The sequence below is a fragment of the Moschus berezovskii genome, chromosome 21 (assembly GCF_049115385.1).
Source record: "Moschus berezovskii isolate FMDL1 chromosome 21, NW_MosBer_1.0, whole genome shotgun sequence".
NCBI classification, from domain to species: Eukaryota; Metazoa; Chordata; class Mammalia; order Artiodactyla; family Moschidae; genus Moschus; species Moschus berezovskii.
Genome location: NC_142480.1, coordinates 37,776,859 through 37,798,823, shown reverse-complemented (window position 1 = coordinate 37,798,823; position 21,965 = coordinate 37,776,859). Strand labels below are relative to the sequence as shown.

Genomic DNA, 21,965 nt, shown 5'->3' with positions numbered 1-21,965 from the left:
TAGCCCAGACTTACACAGCAGCTCAATAAATAGCTTATAACACAGGCCAGAATACCTTATATCACTGGTCAGGAGATTGACATAGAATTAACCAGGTAAACTATGGGTCTTCCTAACTTTTCAGTGAATGTCATTGTGATGGTCACAACTCAGGCACTCATGGGTCACTGGCAGGGTAAAGAAGAAAGTTTGAGAGAATCGCTGGCCTCGTCTAATCGGAGCAAAACCAGCATTTCAATGGCAGAAGTCTGAGTTTTACATTTTCTCTCTCTTTTTTTTTGAACAACAATCTGTACCTAGCTTTTATTACTTAACAACACATCTTGGAACTGTTCATAGATAGCATAGTATTAATAGTTTTTTTTTTTTTATAGCTACATACATTCCAGTGCATGGACATACAAGAAGAGTTCAGTTACCCCTCTCTACTGGCAGACATTCAGGTTCTTTCCAGCTGCAGACAATGTTGCAGTGAAAAGCCTTATACATCCCCATATTGCTTGTGTATGAGGATACCTGTAGGATAAGTTTCCAGAAGTGGAAGTGCTGAGTCAAAGGGGATCTGTATTTAGATGTTTGATAAATGTTACCAAATTGCCTCTATCAAGTTGAGTCAGTTTACACATCAGCCAGTGATGCAGGGGGGTGGGGGTGGGGGGGAGGTGCTTGTTCTCTTCCCATTCTTGCCAGCCTATCATGTTTACAAGCTTTATCTCTGCTGATCTGATAAGTGAAGAAAAGTATCTTTGGAGACACTATTTTTAATGAGTTATTGAGCACTTCTTCACATCTTTAAGGGTCCACTGTAATTTCCCCCTTTTCATTACCATTAACTACTTCATGAAGTGAAGTGAAAGTCGCTCAGTCATGTCTGACTCTCTGCAACCTCATGGACTACATCGTCCATGGAATTCTCCAGGCCAGAACACTAGATTGGGTAGCCTTTCCCTTCTCCAGGGGATCATCCCAACCCAGGGATTGAACCCAGGTCTCCTGCATTGCAGGCGGATTCTTTATCAGCTGAGCCACAAGGGAAGCCTAAGAATACTGGAATGGGTAGCCTATCAGCAGATCTTCCCAACCCAGGAATCGAACTGGGGTTTCCTGCATTGCAGGCAGATTCTTTACCAACTGAGCTATGAGGGAAGATCCCTATTTCTTCATATCCTTTGCCTATTTTCCTCCATTTGAGTCACTGGTGGTTTATTTCATTAAAAAAATAATTAGAGTATAACTGCTTTACAATAGTGTATTAATTTTTGCTGCACAATGAAGTGAATCAGCTGTATATATACATATAGCCCCTCCCTTTTGGACCTCCCTCCCCCAACTCCCTCTATCCACCCTTCTAGATCATCATAGAGCACTGAGCTGAGCTCCCTGTGCTTTATAGCAGCTTCCCACTAGCTATTTATTTTACACACAGTAGTGTATATTATTGGACTTCCCTCATGGCTCAGATAGTAAAGAATCTGCCTGCAATGCAGTAGACCTAGGTTCTATCCTTGGGTTGGGAATATCCCCTGGAGAAGGGAATGGCTACCCACTCCAGTATTCTTGTCTGGAAAATTCCATGGACAGAGGACCCTAGCGGGTTACAGCCCACGGGGTTGCAAAGAGTCAAACATGACTGAATGTATATTATATGTCAGTCTTAACTCCCAATTTGTCTCACCTGTCCCTTTCCCACCTATGTCCACGTGTCTGTTTCCTGTATCTGTATCTCTATTCCTGCCCTGAAAAATAGTTTCATCTATATCATTTTTCTATTGTTTCTCAGGTGGCTCAGTGGTAAAGAATCTACCTGCAATTCAGGAGATGTGGGTTTCATCCCTGGGTCAGGAAGATCCCCTGGAGAAAGAAATGGCAATCTACTCCAGTATTTTTGTCTGGGAAACCCCATGGATAGAGGAGCCTGGCGGGCTACAGCAAATGTAGTCACAAAAGAGTTGGACATGACTTAGTGACTAAACAACAAAATCATTTTTCTAGATTCCACATATATGTGTTAATATATTTGTTTTTGTATTTCTGATTTCTTCACTCTGTATGACAGACTCTAGGTCCATCCACATCTCTACAAATGAGCCAAGTCTGTTCCTTTTTATGGCTGAGTAATATTCCATTGTAGATATGTACTACATCTTCTTTATCCATTCATCTATCATTGGGCATTTGGGTTGTTTCCATGTCCTGGTCACTGTAAACAGTGCTGTAACACTATCTACACTGAACATTGGGATAGATAAAAAATATGCAAACAATAAACGCTAGAGAGGATGTGAAGAAAAGAGAACACTCTTGCACTGTTGGTGGGAATGTAAACTGACACATTCACTGTGGAGAAGAGTAGGAAGGTTGTTTAAAAAACTAAAAATAGAACTACCATACGACCCAGCACTGACACTACTGAGCAAATACCGACACAACCATGCTTCAAAATGACGTGTGTACATTTTCTCTTACCAGGCCAATATTCAAGCAATAAGCCCTCTCAAAAAGAATCTTATTAAGTGGTTATGGATCAAGGAAGAGTTTTCGAACAAAAACATTAGCCAAGAGTTCTACATCCTGAAACAACTATTGTATTTCTAGTCTTAAAAGGTTAGAAAAACAATAAATAAATAAAAATCACCCCTAAAAGAATTATCCTCATGATACAATATGAGAAGCTGACAACGGAAGGCTAAGCCTCCAACACTATTCATAGATTATAACAGCCTGGGCCGACAGCTCCTCCACGACCCTGGGAACCAAGAACAAACTTGCCACTTTTCCTCCTTGGCGGGAGCACGCTGCTGTACCTCACTGACACCAAAGCCTCCCAGCAACAGGTGCTCTGCAGTGTCTACAATTTGCTCGTTTATTGTGGTGACACAGAAAAGCAAATTTGGAAAAGCTTTTCTAGCCTTCTCTATTTACAAAGAAAAATGTACGTTTTCTTAGGAGGATGTTGATGGATGCTCAGTTCTGGGAAGCAGCAGGCGCTGATTTCCATCAAAATAGATGCTTTAAAAAAAGGAGCTGAAGGAGAGGAACATCCCTCTCTCTTTTATTGCATTTATACATATTTATTACAGTGGTCAATCACACACACACGCACGCACACATGAGAGATGTGAAAAAAAGTTTCTTCGTCTTCTACCATGAACTTCATCAGTTTTTGGCATTTCTTCTTTATGCAAACTTCTGGTCTTGAAATAGAGATATCCCCAGGCTGAGTTCAAGTTCAAACATATATCTTTCAGAAAGCATTATCTTTGGAAAGCTTTCTAAGTCTCAGCAGATGCAGCATAATACATAATCCTGATGCTCATCAATCACAACATGAATTCTTTCTATACTGTACTGTTGGCAATATTTCATATTTATATGTCACGAGGTATTTAAAAACCTTATACTAGTCATCATTTAGTTGTATGGGAGTTAGATCTAGGACATGACACATTCCAGTTTTAATAATTTGCTCAATATCACACTGCCAGCTAGAATGGAAGTGCAAAGTTCCCAACTCCTCAGCCTTTGAAAAGGCAGTCAAATACCACTGAGTTTGGCTGAATGAGACTGTAGTTAAACTCTGTCACCCTATAGAAGGGAAATTTGCCAAGGACTTGAAAGGCCTAGCATTTAGCCCCGCTACCAGCTGTGTAACCTTGGTCATTTCTCTTAATTTCTCTGGGTCCCAGTCTTTCTAAGTAAAGGAAATAATATAAAGAATACCGAAACCTACTTCACAGGGCAGTTGTGAGAATCAAATGAGATCAAGTATGTACAGCATAATTGTAAACTACTGCTGCTGTGCTGTCCTGTGCTTAGTCACTCAGTTGTGTCTGACTCTTTGTGACCCCACGGACTGTAGTCCGCCAGGCTCCTCTGTCCATGGGGGTTCTCCAGGTAAGAATACTGGAGTGGGATGCCATGCCCTCCTCCAGGTGATCTTTCCAACCCAGGGATCAAACCCAGGTCTCCCTCATTGCAGGTGGATTCTTTACTGTCTGAGTCATCAGGGAAACCCCTGTAAACTACTAAGCTATACAAATGTAACATTCATAATTACTAAAACAATGACAACTTGTAAATGTTAAAAAGTGACGCATTATAGAATCCTCACATTTTTTCTGGAGAAGGCGATGGCATCCTACTCCAGTACTCTTGCCTGGAAAATCCCATGCACAGAGGTGCCTGGTAGGCTATACAGTTCATGTGGTTGTGAAGAGTTGGACACAACTGAGTGACTTTACTTTCACTTTTCACTTTCATGCATTGGAGAAGGAAATGGCAACCCACTCCAGTGTTCTTGCTTGGAGAATCCCAGGGACGGGAGAGCCTGGTGGGCTGCTGTCTATGGGGTCGCACAGAGTCGGACACGACTGAAGTGACTTAGCAGCAGCAACAGCCCATTTTTTCAAACAGAGAGCAAGACAGAAAATTTCATCTTTCTTTGGGGTCTGAGAGCTACATGCCCCAGCAGTGAGGCTCTCTGATGACAGGTTTGGCAAAGGGTGGCTAAACAGGGACCATTAAGGTTTCCCACCTCCATGCCAGGTCAGCCCTGACCAACAAGTCAAGATCAGCACTATATTCTAATTTAAGATGGGCCAGTCTAAGACTAAGGAGGAGAACTGTTTAGCCAAACTGTAGTTTTCACTGTGCCAAGTTGCACAGAAGAAGACTTGCCACCTCGTGGCTTGCCATTAAAAGCAGAGAAGATATTCTAATTGTTACTTCTATTCTAACTGTATCCATACACACTCCACACACACACCCCCACACAATTTTAGAAGCTATCTCAGAGTTTTGTGAGTAGATAAGAACATGGATACTACAACAAGAATTTATGTTTGGCTTCACAGATCAACTTGAGATAAAGGTTCAAAGTGATTTATGAAGAAGAAATGATAAATTGTTTAGTCACTTTGGATGCTCTGAAGGAAAAGAGTCTGCTTAGAGAGTCATGTTGAGGAGCTGGCATTTCCTTATCTCTTCATCTCATGATATGGAGACGGCTGAAGAATAACTGGTCATGCTAGTTGTAAGGGCAAAGGAAAAAGGGAGAAGACTGGAGTATGAAAGAAGAAAACAAAATACTAGTGCTTTTAACTAGCTCATAACTAAGAAAACAGTTACAACAAAAACACAGACCTATGGAGATTTCCATAATAGGGTTTTTCATATGATGAGTATCACATAAATCTTTATTATGGAGGCTGCGATGATGTTAATTTAGGTAGGAGTGTTATATTATTCTATTCACCACAAAGTAGCCATTTTTCAAATATTAATAACTTGACTCCTTTGGTTTAAAAAAAAACCTCAAAATGACTTGGCTTCAGATGATGAATTTCTAGTTCAAAAGTCATTTCAGAAAACAAGTCACTCTTTCCAGAACAAATGGAGAGGGGTCTTCCTGCTGCTTGTTGTTTTTTCCTTCTCCTACTCAGTATTTTCTCTAGCAGAGATCAAAGTAACTTCTTGGCCTCCCATTTTCATTTACCTTTCTTGAAAGGAATTCACATTCCCTCCTTACAGAGGGTAGCTGGCTTCAACTGAAAGATTCCACTTGCCAAGAAGAATGATTTCCACAGGACTCCTCAGCTCCACAAAATTCTGAAATAGGAACAAAACTGGAGCTGGAATGGTCCCATATCTTCATGTAAGATTCCCTTTTGTAATGGGAGAGAAGGCACTTCATATTTGTTTTCACTATGTATGGGAAAATCTATTTAAAATGCTGCTGATTTTGGCAGACTGTATTGGGTACATTTTCTGAATGGGAAGAAAAGCCCTAGGAGAGCCTGAGCCATGGTGACACTAGAGGGAGCTGCGACATCAAGATCCACAAGTCACCTGCATGGAAACTGTGCAGCAAGAGAACAAAAAACCAGGCTGGAGAAGGCTGAATCTCCAAACACGCTCTAGGCCTCTTTACAGACATGTTCTTGGTTCTACGGAAGTGGCAACGCCTTATTCATATAGAGGGAAGGCTTCGTGTGGGGAAGCTGGAGGGGACGCCCATCCTGCGCACACTGACCTCTGCCTGCTTGCCCTCTCACAAGCTATTTCTCCCAAAGAAAGCCAGAAGAACATCAAAAGGAGAGCCAGTCAGCCAATAGTTCCACACCCACCAACGTGGACAAGACACTGTCACAACAAAAGAGGCTGGGGGAAACTACGTGCTTGTCTGAGTTAATCAAGATGAGTGAGAGCAGAGGAGAGGAGAAATACTGACTCCCATCAACTGAGCATTCAAAAAAGTACATGACGGGTCCTCAAGGACTTCCTGTCTGGAGAACACGGCATCCTGAAGCACCAGGCCAGAGCCCCCAGATACAGTGGGAACTCCTTAACCACAGACAAATCGCCTGCTGGAAAATGGGGGAAAAATGCTTCCAGAATCAGAGCGAAGTTAATCTCTTCTGAGACCTTCTGAGACCCGAGTCAAAGCCCATAACCCTCACACAAGCCTGATCTTAGTGGGGAAACAGGACTGACAATGGATTCCCCACACACAACCTGGGAAGTTTAATTCCAAACATTCATTTCAACGCAGGAGCTCATTTTCTGTGTTGCTCCTGGCAACTACTCTGCATACCGTTGAGGCAAACTTGCCATTATAGAGCATTTATGTTTGCTATAATAATCTTAATCTAGCTAGATAGCTAACTTTAAAAAAGTAGACTGTGGGGGGCTTTGACTGTAAAGCCTCACTACAAGCAGCTGGGACGGAGAAGACAAGGTTATGTGTCTAATGCTACTGACACTGTCAGAATGCCCACGATGCCCGGGACCTGTAATGAAGGTGTACACTTTCCGCCCTTTCAGTACTGGGGAGTGGAATAGATATTTAGTTCAAGGCAATGAAGTAGGAAGGTGGGGAGGGGGGATGGTGGACATTTGGCAAAACTGGATGGCTGTGGAATAAATCAGCTGTTGAATGGGGAGTGGTATTATCAGTTCTTACTTACTCGACCTTTCCTCCCAAAGGCTCCCTGAAATGCTGGTGTTTGAGGGGTCTGCTCTCTTTTCTCATTGACACTCTCCCTTCAGGAAGCCCAAGGCTTCAACCATCGTGATATACTGCTGACTTCCACATCTACATTTGCAATCCAAACTTATCTTTGAGCTTCAGACTTATCTATACAAGGGCCTACTTGATTTCTCTCCACATATGTCCCATCCTATAGATAGATGCCTTAAAGTCAACATAACCAAACCTGAACTTTTCCCCACCAAATTTCCTGTTCCAGTATGCCCGCTTTTGGTGAATGGCCCTGTTATCTGCCCCAGCATCTAGATGAGTTATCAAGTTCACTCTTGGGTTTCTCCTCCATCCTCATTCCCTGCATCTCGTTAATCACCAGCTTCAACTGATTTTGTCCCCATATGCTTTCAAATTCTCCTCTTTTCTCCATCTCTATGGCTACCATTATCATTTGCTCATCTGCTACCAAAGATTTCCAACTGGTCTCCCCGACTCTCATGTGATTTCTCTCAAATATACCTTTTACATAGCCACAAGAGCCATCTTTCAAAAAAAATTGAAGAAACTTACTAGGGGTTCCCCATTATCTCCAGAGGATAAAGTCCTGGCCTGGCTTCCCTTACTAGGCTTATTTCTCCCCTCTCTCCCGCTTTTGCCACACTGAGCTCCCTGCAGCCAGCACCCTAATCCTACCCTCCAGGGGCTCTCTCTGATTGAGGCTCCGTTTCTGCCCTCATCTGCCTGATGGATTCCCACTTATTTTTTTCTTTAAAGTCTTCACATGTGTCATGTGTGTCAAAGACAGAAAGTGCTAAATGCCCTAAATCTCCTGTGTTTAGCTACATCTCATGTACATGCCTCTATTATTACAGCTGTCACATTTTTTGTCTGTCTTAAGAGCAGATATTTTTATCTTCAGGGCCCAGCACAGAGTCAGGCACCTAGTGCATGCTCAGTGTCACTACACAAATACTGAGAACGGTGACATCTGACCTGGTGTAGCCATAAGGCTTATTTACTCAGAACAGCTAGAATATATGATTAGCTCTTATGAAACAGATGGAAGCTGGCAAGCTGATGGGGAGGGGGCAAGGGCAGACAAATCTGGGTAATAAACGCTCATGACCTGACTACACAAATGAGTCATATCTGAACAATGGGGGCTGTCTGCTGAGTCCAGGCTGCCCTGGAGGCTCAGGGGCTTTGTGCTGTACAAACCCACACAAAACAACACTGCTCTTTGTCTTTCCATTCAATTTTCTCTTTTCTCTAAAGGAAGCAATAAGTATAAAATACAGGACTCTTCAAAAATATTCTACATTAGCTTTTATTTTTCTATTATGGGCCCAGTTGGCCTAGTGTGCCTTCAGCCAACTTCCACTTTATCAGCAGGGATTCCCATTTCCAGCTTGCTCTGTGCACTTTACAGGACCTCAGTGAACCTTAAGTGAGAGGATGTTGTGGGGAATGAATGGCAGAGGGACAAAAATGATACATGCTGACGACTGCACACACACTATGCCATCTGTGCTATCCTGTCACATTACCCCAAAGTACAACAGCATATGGGAAAGGGCGAAGAATGAAAAGTGGCAAATTCTAAATTGATATTCATTATTTGGTACGACCTCACTCTGAGAATACAGGCTGATCACTGATAGATCTCAGTTCTTTGATCTGCCCAGAAGGAGTACTGCCTTACTTGCTGCTACAGAGCTAAGACCATACATGCTCAATGCTATTACAATCATATTCAAAATGAAAGAAGTGTTTACTATATAAATACTGTCTGGGACCCCAGGAATCAGAACTCCATGCTTCAGAAATCTGCTATGAGACCTGTCAGGTAGGCCAGGTATTTTATAGCTTGACTTGCTGTAAAAATGTTCACATGCTCCCCCCAATATTTGGGAGTCTAGAAAAGAAATTCAAGAAGGCAACTGTATAAGATTTCACTATTTTATTGGTGATTTGTACTCACTGAACTCTTTTTATGCTCCCATTCAGCATACAGAGCAAAAGAAATTCATGTATGTTCCTGAACCACTAATTTAGGCTGACCAGGTGACACCCAGGATGATCACACTGGAGAAACTGAGGCACAAACCAGTTGAACAACCTGCTGAGGGCCCAGATTAGGAATTCTATTAGTTTGAATCCCAATTTATAATTCTCAGCTGTGTCCTCTCACTTCATTAATTAAAGCTGTGGCTCTTTTCCCACTAGACAGTTCATTTTGATTTTTGGTTTACATGAGTACTCCAAATCTCTCCTTTTGAACCCAATTTCCAGTAGAGACTTTAAGGCACTTCTGTATGCATTCAGCAGTGAGGTATAGTGGACACTGACCTAGGGTGGCTACAAGTTTGTAGAGCTGGCTGCTGATCAGTCGCTTTCTGGGAAGGTCCAACGTTGGGCACACTTGTGTTGCATTATGAAAATGAAAATGGTTTCCTCTCTATAGCTGGTTCCTTGTCACTAAGCTAGCAATTAATTGCCTGATCCTATAGTCTGAACTAGTTGTAAATTCCTACCAATCCCAGTTATTCCTATTAATGCTTTTTCATTTACTGTCTTGCTTTCTCAGCAACCACCCAAATGAGATCAACGGAGACTCCAGAGTCAAAATGCAATAAAAGATGTTGGTCGCCACAGTTCACCTCTACTTTATTACAAGCTTTTAACAAGATTCTTGGCACAGTTAGAAGAAAGAAGCTGCTCCAGTGCTGTAATAGGGAAGTGAACACCTTCACTGAGTTTGTGTGCTCTCTCTGTGAGAACAAAGAGCAGGACTCCTTTAGAAAAAGAAGATACCTACTACCACAGAGTTGGAAGTGCTGCAAAAATAAGTCAGAAATGTATACTTTTGCTTACAAAAGATTTTCATTGCCTTCCTCAAAGTAATTTCATCAATTTCTCATGTGGTCTCACATAGCAGCATTTGTTAAAAAATGATCTCATAACAACAGTGAAAAAAGAATGTCCCATGGACACTGAGCCATAATTTTACCAACTGTCCACCCTGCTTCTAGGCAAATAGCTGTCATTTGTCCACTCAAGGATAACACTGAGGAACAGCAGGACCAATCCACCGACTCAGGTATGATCTAATAGGATAAGTTCCATGTAGGAATGAAGAGGCAGCCTGCCATAAAAGTTGATGACGCTATGCAAAAGTAATTGTTCCTCTCTGTTCTCAGGTTCTTCCTGTTTGGAATGATGAAGGCCTGCCCTTTGAAAGTTGATGAGTGTACTTTGAAGATTACGTGTTTGTTCAGTGGCTACCCAGATTCTTTGAAAGGTGGCAAAAGTAAGGTGGATTTTATTTAGAACAGGGAAGTTAAGGGCTGGAGTCCAGCCAACATGCAGCCACAGAGACAGACGGTCCAATCTACTGCATGGTGGCTCACCAAATGGTGATGTGGGGATAAAAGGAGACATGAATGACACAAACAGGAGCTGAAGGTTAAATACTGTCTAGGAATCAATGTGGTCTTTTCTTCACCAAAACTCTTAAAAATGCGCTGTGCTCACTGCCTCCTCAGCCTCCCTGTTTCACACTTCCCTAACTCACTGCATTTGATATCCACTTCCACTGCTTCAAAGACTGTTCGTTGTTTGTTTTTTTTTTTGAGGTTTACCAGAGATTCAACTCCTGCCTTCTTATATTGCTCAAACCTTCCTGAATCTTCAACGCTGATCTGTGGGTTCTTGTCTTTTGCTATATCCCTTTCAAATTCTGCTTTAGGTCATTTAGCTGTGTGGGCCTTTTCCCAATATGCAGACTCTACCACTACAGTATCATACATTCCCAGTTTGAATTAAATCAGGTTGATGAGAGCACTGGGTAACCTTGACCTCTCTTCTGAGCACCAAACTCACGCTTTTATCTGGCTACACATCTTCTCTTGACTTGGCTGTCCCGTGGGCACACTGCACAGAGAACTCCTCTTTCTGGTTTTTCTGAGTCATATTTCAGTTAATGGCATCACCGTCCTCCTGGGGCTGCTCCTTCGTGAAGTCTCAGCATCAGCGCCCTCGTCCTACATCCAGACACTCACCAGAGACGGTCGACTGCCTGTCCCAGCTCCTTCACCACCTGTCCCTTGTTTTGATGGTCTTATTGCAAGATCTCATCATTACTTACCTGGACCATTAAAACAGCATAATGATTGGCTTCCCTGCTTCCAATGCTTCTGAACTTTTCCACCACAGTTTATTTTTAAAACCATTAATCTCTAAAATCATTAATCTTATGTTATCTCTCTGTTTAAAAATCCTTAATGGTTTCCCACAAAACACAAAATAAATCCTAACCTCTTAAGCTCATCAATCAAAGCCTCTAAATTTGGTCCCAAATCTTCCCAGCTCCATTTTCTACTATTCTCTCCATATACTGTATTTACCCCTAAGAATAATGTGAAGTAGACACTAGAGGCCCTTTTTTATTGGCCCTGAGATTTAACCACGTTAAAATGACTTCTTTCATTTATTAATCTTTATCTTTACATCTTCACACCACTCTTAACCTTTACTATAATGTCTTGTTTAAAAGTTACTTATGCCTTTGTCTTTCCCACTGGAATACATGCTCTTTGAGGGCAAGGCTTTTGCCTTATTCATATGTATTTCTGTAAACGCACGCAGATATTACAATGTTTTATACAGTCAGTGTTTGCTGAAAGGTCAAGAAATATTTATTGAATGCCCACTATGTATGCAACATTATAATATAACAAAGATATATGGTTTAGCAAGCCATGTTCCCTGCCGCAGGGAAGCTCAAGTATAACAGTGGGGAGGGAGGCATGTTACTTTAATTGGGTAATGGTAGTATCGAATGGGCTTCTCAGGTGGCGAGAGTGGTAAAGAACCTGCCTGCAAATGCAGGCAACATAAGAGACGCAGGTTCAATCCCAGGGTAGGGAAGATTCCCTGGAGGAGGGCATGGCAACCGACTCCAGTATTCTTGCCTGGAGAATCCCATGGACAGAGGAACCTGGGGGGCTACAGTCCATAGGGTTACAAAGAGTCAGACATGCCTGAAGTGACTTAGCATAGCACAGCACAGTACTGTAGAACTGTAGTATGACAGAACAGTGGTAGAGAAATCCACTATGTATAGAGTGGGTACACAGAGAGGAGCCATCAACATATTCTCAGAAGATCAGAGAAAAAAATTCACAGAGCTGGATTCTTTAAGAAAATATAGGAGTTCTCTGGGCTTCCCCAGTGGCTCAGATGGTAAAGAATCTGCCTGCAATGTAGGAGATGCAGGTTTGATCCCTGGGGTGGAAAGATCCCCTGGGGAAAGGAATGGCTACCCACTCCAGTACTCTTGCCTGGAGAATTCCATGGACAGAGGAGCCTGGTGAGTTACAGTCAATGGGGTGGCAGAGAGCAGGACATGACTGAGTGAGGAGTTTTCTAGGTACTTGAGAAGGGAGTGGTGGAATGAGTAGCTACCATGTACTGAATGCTTACTTTGTGTCAAATGATGCTCTGAGTACTATATACATCTCTAGGTACAACCGACTCTTGTGATTTTTTCACAACGGCTTTAGGGAAAATGAAGTATTTTCTCCATTTTACAAATAAAGACAAAGGGCTTAGTAAAGGCAAGTAACTGGGCCAAAGTAACACAGCTCATAGGATAGCTAAAATACAAATTTAAACACAAGTCTTTCTGACAACAATCTAAATTCTTAACCTCTATATCAACAGTCCTGAAATTTTGTGGAGGAACCACCTGAAGGTGCTTGCTAGCAGTGTAGTTGCCCAGGCCTCACTTCCAGAAATACTGATTTGGTAGGTGTGAGATGGGATCAAGGTAAGCACATTTTTAATGAGGATCCCACAGGTGATTCTGAAATAGGTTACCTGTGCAGACAATGCTCTTCCCAGAAAAGCAGTCCAAAGAGAGGAACTAGTGAGTGCAAAGCTGGGTAGCATGAAGCAGGAGCTATTTATAATTTGTGTTCAGAGGATGGGACTACAGAGATAATAAGTAATGACACCTGTGCCTTCAAGAAGCTCACTATCAAATAATCCATAATCTTCAATTCCTTAGTTTTTTTCACTGAAAAGACATTATGACATCATTTTTTAAACAAAATAAAAACTGTCCATAATCTACTCTAACACAGAAATCATTTGTATATTACCATTTTGTAGGTCAATTCTTTTTTTAAGTTATGGTTACAGTATTTGGTATTCTGCTATTTTAATGTGACACTTAATCAATGTAAAAAATGTTTTCCATGATTTTAAATAATCTTCATAATAACATTTTTAATGGCTGAAAACATTCCATTGGGCTAATACATCATAATTTATTACATTGTGTCCTTAATATCAGGCACTTAGTTTGTTTCCAATTTTTGGCAGTACTAAAATTCTGAAGGATTGTTACACTTAGTAGCTTTCTCTCATAATTTTAAGGAAAGATGTTTATGACTTTGAAGGACTGAGAAAGAAAATATCTAAGTACGAGCCTATTAAAATATGCTCAGGCTAGTGCCTAATATTAATGAAGAATAATAGTGAATGACCAAAAGAATGTTGAGAAGTATGTTTCCATTACTGTTAACAAGACTAATGCATTATTTTATTATATTTTATATATACTTCAAAATTTACAAAAACAGTTTCACTACATAAACACATATACATATAACAATCTCATGAGGTAGGTAGGGCACTGAAAATCAAGAGAGGTTATATGACTTGCTTGGGTATACACAATGACAGAGAATTTGGACTCACATTAGCTGACTACTTTCCTTTATTCTATGTTGTGATGTTTTTTACTTTAAGACCAAGGAAAATCATACATATAGTCACACTGAATGAAAAACAGAATAAAGCTATGAACTGAATTGTGTCCTTAAGACTCACATGTTAAAGCCCCAACACCCAATGTGACATACTCTCTCCCCCACCCTCCCAAGTGTGGACATAAGGAAGAGAAGAGAAGCCAGGAAGAGAATCTTCCTTTCCCGTCTCCCAAACTAGGAGAAAATATATCCAGTCTATGGTATTTTGTTATGGTGGCCCGAGCAGACCAAGATTTTGTTGCTGAGAAGTAGGGTACTGCTGTAAGCAGTACCCCAAAATGCAGAAAGAAGTGGCTTTGGAATTGGGTATAAGCTGAAAGAGTTTTAAAAGCCACGATAGAAAAAGCTTAGAAACTTATGAACAGATTGTTGCTAGAAATATGGACATTAAGGGTGATTTTGGTGAGGTCTCAGAAATGAGGAACATTTATTAGAAACTAGGAAAAAAGATGAGATTTCTTAAAAAATGGCAAAGAACTTGGCTAAACTCTGTTCCAGCATTTTGTTAAGGCAGAACTTGTGAGCAATGAAATTGAATATTTAGCTGAGAGACAAAGTATTAAAGAACAACTTGCTTCCTTCTGACTGCTTATAGTGAAGTGCAGAGGGAGAAAGAGTTGAAGAAGGAATTGTTAAGCAAAAAGGAACCAGAACTTGAAGATTTAGAAAACTCTCAGCCTACCCACACCACAAAAAATGACAAAAATTGTTCTAAAGAGAATACTAAGGGTGTAGCAGAACAGCCATTTGATAAGGAGACAGACTGTGACTCGTGGACTTAATCAGCCATCTCAGCAGAAGCTAGAAATAGAGATGGGGTTACATCGACAAAGGCACTGTCAGTTTGAACTAAAGGGACAGAGAAAACTGGGTGGAATGAAGGAAGGCTAATGGATTCTCCAGGAGTGGATCATAGAGCTATTTAGCTGTGAACGTGCACTGTTCTTTAAGGAGAGGGAAGAATGACCCTGAAAAGCTGTTTCAGGGATCACCACAGGGCTGCTACTCCCACCACAGGCCCAGAAGCAAGACTGTTTCCTCCTTGGTTTTGAAGGGCCAGGCTGCCTCTCCAGATTGGGAAGGCCAGGACGAACCTGCCCAGTGCCTCAGGGGCAGGCTGCCCTGGCAGTCACGTGGGCGGGTCCTTACAAAGACCCAAAGGATCAGGGTGCCCAGCAGAGACACGGGTGATTCTGTCACCCTAGTGGGCCTGGAAGACAGAGTACTGAGTCCAAGAGGATTGTTCTGGAGCCTTAATATCTAATGGAATTTGTCTTGCAAGATTTTGGACTTGCTGGAGCCCATCATCCCCTCTTTGCTTCTGATTTCTCCCTTTTAGAATGGGACAGTCTATCCCATGCTTGCCCACCACTGTATTCTGGGAGTATATAACTTGACTAGTTTCATAGGTTCATAGTTGGGGAGGCAATTTGCCTCAGGATTTATCAGACCTTGAGTTTTACACATATCTGATTTCTATGATATTTAGATGAGACTTTGGACTTTAGAGTTTTTGTTAGAATGAGTTACCTACGGGGCTGTTAGGATGGATTGAACATATTTTGCACGGGATAAGAACATGAATTTTTTTGGGGGGGGTCAGGGGCAGAATGCTATGGACTGAATCATGAACCCTCAAATTTATATGTTGATGTGTTAACCCTCAGTGTTAACTATATTTGGAGATAGGACCTATAAAGAGGTAACTAGGGTTAACTGAGAGTAAAAGGGTGGGGCCTTGATATGGATTAGTGTCCTTATAAGAAGAGACACAGGTGACCCTAGTGGTAAAGAACCTGTCTACCAATGTAGGAGACATAAGAGATGCGGGTTCGATCCCTGGTCGGGAAGACCCCTTGGAGAAGGACACAGCAGGAGAGTCCCATGGACAGAGGAGCGTGGCGGGCTACAGTCCACAGGGTGGCACAGAGTTGGACATGACTGAAGCAACTTAGCATGCACAAGAAGAGACACTAAAGAGCTCCAACTCCCTGAGCCATGTGAGGAGTTGGAAAGAAGGCAGCCATCTGCAAGGCAGAAAGAGAGCCCTTACTAGAAACTAAATCAGTTGGAACCTTGATCTTGGACTTTCCAGCATTCAGAACTGTGAGAAAATAAATTTATGTTGTTTAAGTCATCCATTCTTAATATTTTGTTATGGCAGCCTGAACAAACTAAGACAACACCCAAAGTTAAGATCTTACTACTGTCACCACAGTGGATTTGGTATTTAAGGAGCAGTGGTATTCAAGGAGCAGTATCCTTTGACTTTCAAATTATTAAATTCCAGCACCAACTTCCTTTTGTAACATTTCAAAAGACCTTTTAGTCTCTTTACCAGACATAGAGAACAGACTTGTGGTTGTGGTGGGTGTGTGTGTAGGGATGGAGTGAGGCGGGGATAGACTGGGAGTTGACGCAAAGTATTACATATGGAATGGATGGACAACAAGCTTCTACTATATAGCACAGGGAACTATATTCAACATCCTGGGATAAACCACGGTGGAAAACAATATTAAAAAATGTATACATATGCATAACTGAGTCATCTTGCTGTATAGCAGGAATTAACACATTGTAAATCAACTACACATCAATTAAAAAGAGAGAGAGTTATACCTGTCTGGTCACTCTTAAATTTCATTAGTATGCAAAGGGATAATTTTAAGAAGACACACAGTAAAAAGTTGTTTGTATGAGCCAACCGCTAGTCTTTTTTGTTTATTTCTGCAAAGGTAGGGCTCACAGTATCCTAGTAGCTTATTCCTTTAAGGTTGTACTATCAATTGGGTACTTCTAGAAATGCCTAGAGGGTCTTCAAATAGACATTTATATTCACCATTTAGTGTAAAACATCCTTTCCCAAACCTGCCAACAACTCTCAGTATATAACCACTTGCCACCTGTTCTTTGGAGATTGCTTTTGCATCATTACAAGCAAAGAAATCAATACCAGGCCATTGATTTGGGAAAGAGACAAGATTGCACAGCAATAATACATAAAGTTAGTCAAGCCCTACTTCTCAGTTGTTTTGAAAGAACAGATAGTTCAATGTTCCTTTCTGAAATAAGCATTCATCCTGCACTGGCGATCCTGTAGTAATACAGGCCTGAGATTGATGAGGTCCCATAACTCCAACTAGTATAACGGCTCTTGAACACTACACAGAATCTCAACATGCCTTTTTAGACTCAACAGTAATGTATTAACTTGAATCTAGATTCTCTCTCTGCAGTTTACCCCTCAGTTTAATTTAATAAGTGTGGGCTGGGGCACAAGGTCACTCTGAGTACCACCAGAGAGTGAAGTGGCTTAGGTGCTGCAAATGCAGAGAGCAGTTAGCTGAAGGTCTGGTCCAAATCTATGTTCTGTCTTGAAAGACAGGTAAGGCCAATCGTTTACCTTATCTATTAATTTACTAAGATACCATCTGGTCTATCTAGCCAAATTAACATGTACAAGTCATTTAGATATGTTAATTAGTTTTGAACCAGTGAATAGAATCTGGAAAAAGGGACTATGCAAAGGGTGCACCAACGTTATATTTACATACAGATTTATATTTTTAGAAACTCTTTCACATGCATTATCTCACTTGATCCTAATCTCAATCCCACAAAGTAGATGGGTCATCACTGTTGTAAACATCTGAAAGAGGAGGAAATTGAGGCTCAAAGGATTGCTGCTGTCTTAGCAATAGAGGGAAGAAGCTAAGGGATAGTGAAAGAAGTGAATACCAATCACTAGGTGTTTTGTTTTCTTGCAGCCACAAGATGGGTACAGTTATTATTCCTTTCTAAAGCTGAGGAAACTGACACTCAGAGGATTAACTTGTGACAGAGCTTGTGGAAGGGTTAGGATTTGAACCTAGATCTTTGGGATTTCAAAGTCCATGCTTCATTTATGACACTGATGAAGCCTATGGCTTACTGTTACAGTGAATGTAATTGCTCAAGAATTCTTGATGCTAAGAGTTTTAGCCTTCTTAAATAAGTGGGCTGTCTGGAATGGGTGATACACGTTTAAGAAATTGATGTGACATAACAGAAAAAGTGTAGGCTATGGGGCCAGAGAGATCTGTTTAAATCCTAGCTTTACTAATTGCTAGCTGTGTGACTCTAAGCTTTATTCTCACCTGTCAAATGGATAAATAGATCTTAACCCCATGAACTTGATGTGAAGATTAAATTATATAACACAAAAAAGTTCCTGGTACATCAACAAATATTGATTACCTTCCTCGATAAAAACATTGCTCTCAGAAGAAGAGGAGTTAGAAAGCAGATATAGACAAGGGTCTCTTATTTGCTAGGGAATAAAGACAGAAACATAGAGAGTGAAAGGCACATAATATACCTCATTTGTACAGGAAATCTTTGCAAACAATCCCACTCAAGTATTACCAACTTTAAGAAGAATTTTTTAGCATCAAGTGTCTGGGTTAGGGTCCTTCTAAGCTCCCACAGAATTCTGTTAACTTCTACCTTGGCGTTCAATATACTGTGTTATAAGTCTGTCTCTTTATAAATCTGTTTTCTCCTCTAGATAATAAGTTAAGGCCTCTTCTATTGCAATATCTGGTGTAAGGCAGATACTTAATAAGTTTTTGCTGAATGGAGAAAAGAAGGGGAAAAAAAACAGACCCATCTCAGTAACAGGGTGTTGGAGAGGATTAGAATCAGATTGACAATATTTTCTTACCTTGACTGCATAGTTATTAAGTGGATCTTTTGCATACGAAGCTGTATAGTAAACTGCATCACCGGCCTCACAGCATGGCTTGTCACTGGTCAGCCTGAAGTCTGACCAGCTGTCTACCCCAAAACGGAGTTGGTCTTTCTGCCCAGCCATGAAGAGGTCTTCACATTTAACAGCCAGTTTCTTCAAGGCATCTGTATGAAGGCTTCGGATTTTACCCACCACTTCTTCACGATTCTCAAGTCCTCGATAAAGTGCTTGTCTCTGTGGCTTCTGGATACTCCGGCCCTGTCTACCAGAGGGACCCCGCCGGCTGGACAGGGACTCTGTGCTGTTGGAAAACCTATCCTTAATACTGAGAGTGGTTAGGCTGGAGATGCTGTTTGCTGCTGAGGGCACACGTCTCTCCTTGTGCAAAGGTCTCTCCAAGGAGTCATAAGACTCAGCGTCCAGTCCCTTGAGTTCATAGCTAACCGAGGAGCCAGCACTGCTGGCATCCCAGCTGGGGTCGATATCGTAGGTGGGATTAGCCATGACACAAAGGGTAGTTTCCAGGGACTTTTGGAGGTCTTTGGAGAGTGGCTCTGTATTGGCTCTTATGATCATTTTCTTTGGCAGTGGGGGTGGTGTTGGTTGCAGAGCGTTAGGTGCTTCTTGGTCTGTTTTCCCGCCAAAGGCGATGGCATCATCCAAAGCTCCCTTAGGCTGCCGTGGATGCTTGGGAGGTATCATGGCTGCTCTAGATTGTCCTGGATAGTTTTAAAATAAAAAAAGAAGAAAAAAAGAATAATTAAATAAAATTTTCGTTCTGGTTACATAATTGAAACTTAAACAGAAATAAATGTAGTAGCCGTAAGAATTTAAGAAATCAACACCTTAATTCAAAAACGGTAAAAGAAAACAAAGAACAAATAGCTAAATTTAAAGGTAGAATTCAAGACCTAGTGGGAGCAACAAATGTGAACAATGTCTCAATATTTCCTTGCCATAGGAACAGGGCGATGGGTTTTGTTTTCAAGAAGGAATCCAGATTCTCCACTCTTGGCCCCAAGAGTGCTGTATTCACCACACTAGAGTACTAAGGAGTGACAGACACTCAAATAACTGTACTGGGACAGAAGAGAGATGATAACATTTGCAGGTTAAAAAGAAATACTTGGGAGCATTACTAAAAACAATCGGGATTAGCAAATGAAACTGCTAGATTGGTGCTCAGACGATATTATTCTATTCTTTTAACTTTGTTCCAAAGTTACGTTGTATTGTATACAACACTTGTCATTCTCCATCCAAACCAGACAAACACAATTTCATAAACCATGCTATTTTATTTCCCTACAGAGATGGCTTCTGGCACCACTTAAACTGGTCTATGTATAAAGATCTCTGAGATTGTGGTAAGAGAAACCACGTGTATGAGCAGGCAACTGCTGTTTCAAACATCAACCACAAACTCGTACATGATTCTGTTTTATCTGGGGGGGGGGATATAAACTGTGATTTGAGAGATGCTACATTTGAACTTCTCTGACAAGAAGCTCCAGTTACAGAACCAATCACCTTTGTTTCCTTTCCAGAATTTATGCTTAGAAGATAAAACATGTATGTATGAATCAGTGATACCTTCAGGCCTTATAATGGGGATGGGGCATTATTTTTTTAAAGACTTAGAAATATACCATGAAATTTTAATAAAAGTTATTAAAGTTAGTAATGTTATTAAAATGAAATAGTCACTCAATATTTCAGAGTTAAAGCATAATGCTCTATTATGGGTGGAACTACATCCTCTCCCCCAAAACATACTTATAGTACTTCTAAATGTGACCTTATGAAAAAATAGTCTTTGTAGAGGTAATCAAGTTAAGGTAATCAAGCATCCAATGACTTCTTAATGAAGTCATTAAGGTAAGCCTCAACCCAATATGGCTGGTGTCCTTATAAGAAGGGGAAAATGTCATATGAAGCAGAGGGAGAACACCGTGCCATCACAGAGGCATTGCTTGGAGTAATGCAGTTGCAAGCCAAGGATGCTAAGGATTGATGGCCACCACCAGATGCTAAGAAGAAATAAGGGAGGATTCTACCCAGAATCTCGGAGGGAACATGACCTTGCTAACACCTTAAGTTCAGCTCCAAGCTGCCAGAACTACAGGAGAATAAACTTCTCTTGTTTTAAGCCTCCAGTTTGTGGTACTTGATTATAGCAGGCCTAGGAAACTGTGCTCCTACTACTGATCAGACTGAACAGAAGGTGTTGGAAGGTCTTGAGGATGATAATGAATAAGGATGGTGGTTTGCTTTTATTGAAATCATGTCCTTGTAGCAATGTCAAGGGGAAGTATCAATATAAACTGTGATTATAATAACAATATACTCCATTTCCCATGCATGCAATCTGCTTCAAGAACACTTAAAGAGTTTATATAAACTATGACAATATATAAGACCTAAGAAACCTCTTTCCCCACAAATGGCATGTAGCAATATTCTTTTACAAAGAACAGAGCTACATTACATATAAATAAAAAATATGTATATATAGACAGCATAAGACAGAGAGAGAGAAGGGGTATGAGAATGCTAAGCTCTAAGAGGGCCAGGACATTTGTTTTACTCATTGTTGTGCCCTCTATGTTAAGAAACAGGGCCTAATTATAATAGATGCTTAATAAACATTTCTTGAATGACTAAAGGAATAAATATTTAGGGCTAAAAGAGAAAAACAGGCAAAACTGTATAGGTACCTATATCAAGTAAAGATATTGAATTAGAAATTTATGAAATTCCCACAAAGAAAAGTCTAGGACCATATCAGTTTCACTGAGGAATTCTACCAAATGTTTAAAGAAGTATTAAAACCAATCTTTCATTAACTTTTCCAGTAAACAGAAGTGGAAGGAATACTTACCAACTTGAAATCTATGATAGGCCAATATTACTTATATAACAAAATAAGAGAAAGAAACAAATACACTAATATCCCATATTACTAGACACAGAAATCCTCACAAAATACTAGCAAACTGAATCAAGCAACATATAAAAAGGATAAGACACCACAACAAATTTGGATTTATCCCAGAAATGCAAGTGGTTTAATATCTAAAAAACCAATCCATATATAATGTAAATAAAATAAAGAGAGGAGGAAAAAACCTTACATGGTCAGCTCAATGGAAGATGAAAAAGAATTTCATAAAATCCAATATTTATCAAGATAAAAACACTGAACAAGCTGGAAAAAGAAGGGCTCATCCTCGTTCTGATACAGGGCTCCTATGAAAAACCAAGAGCTAAATCATACTTAATGGTAAAAGCCTAGGTTTTCCTCCACTAAGATCAGAAACAAAACAAAGATCCCCATTCTTGTTTCTTCTAATCTACACTGTACTGGAGAACCTACACAGGGAAATTATGAAAAGAAAAAAAAAAAAAGAAATAA

General features: G+C 40.7%; 1 protein-coding gene across 28 annotated transcripts in view; it reads right to left on the bottom strand.

Annotated features, from left to right (window-relative positions):
* PEAK1 (pseudopodium enriched atypical kinase 1) overlaps window positions 1–21,965 on the bottom strand; it is a 337,872-nt gene that overhangs the window by 7,346 nt on the left and 308,561 nt on the right. For all 28 annotated transcript variants that reach the window (XM_055418081.2, XM_055418088.2, XM_055418090.2 and 25 more), the window contains one exon: window positions 18,524–19,269. In XM_055418081.2, the coding sequence (XP_055274056.2) occupies window positions 18,524–19,269 (746 nt within the window). The remainder of the gene's footprint in view (window positions 1–18,523; window positions 19,270–21,965) is intronic.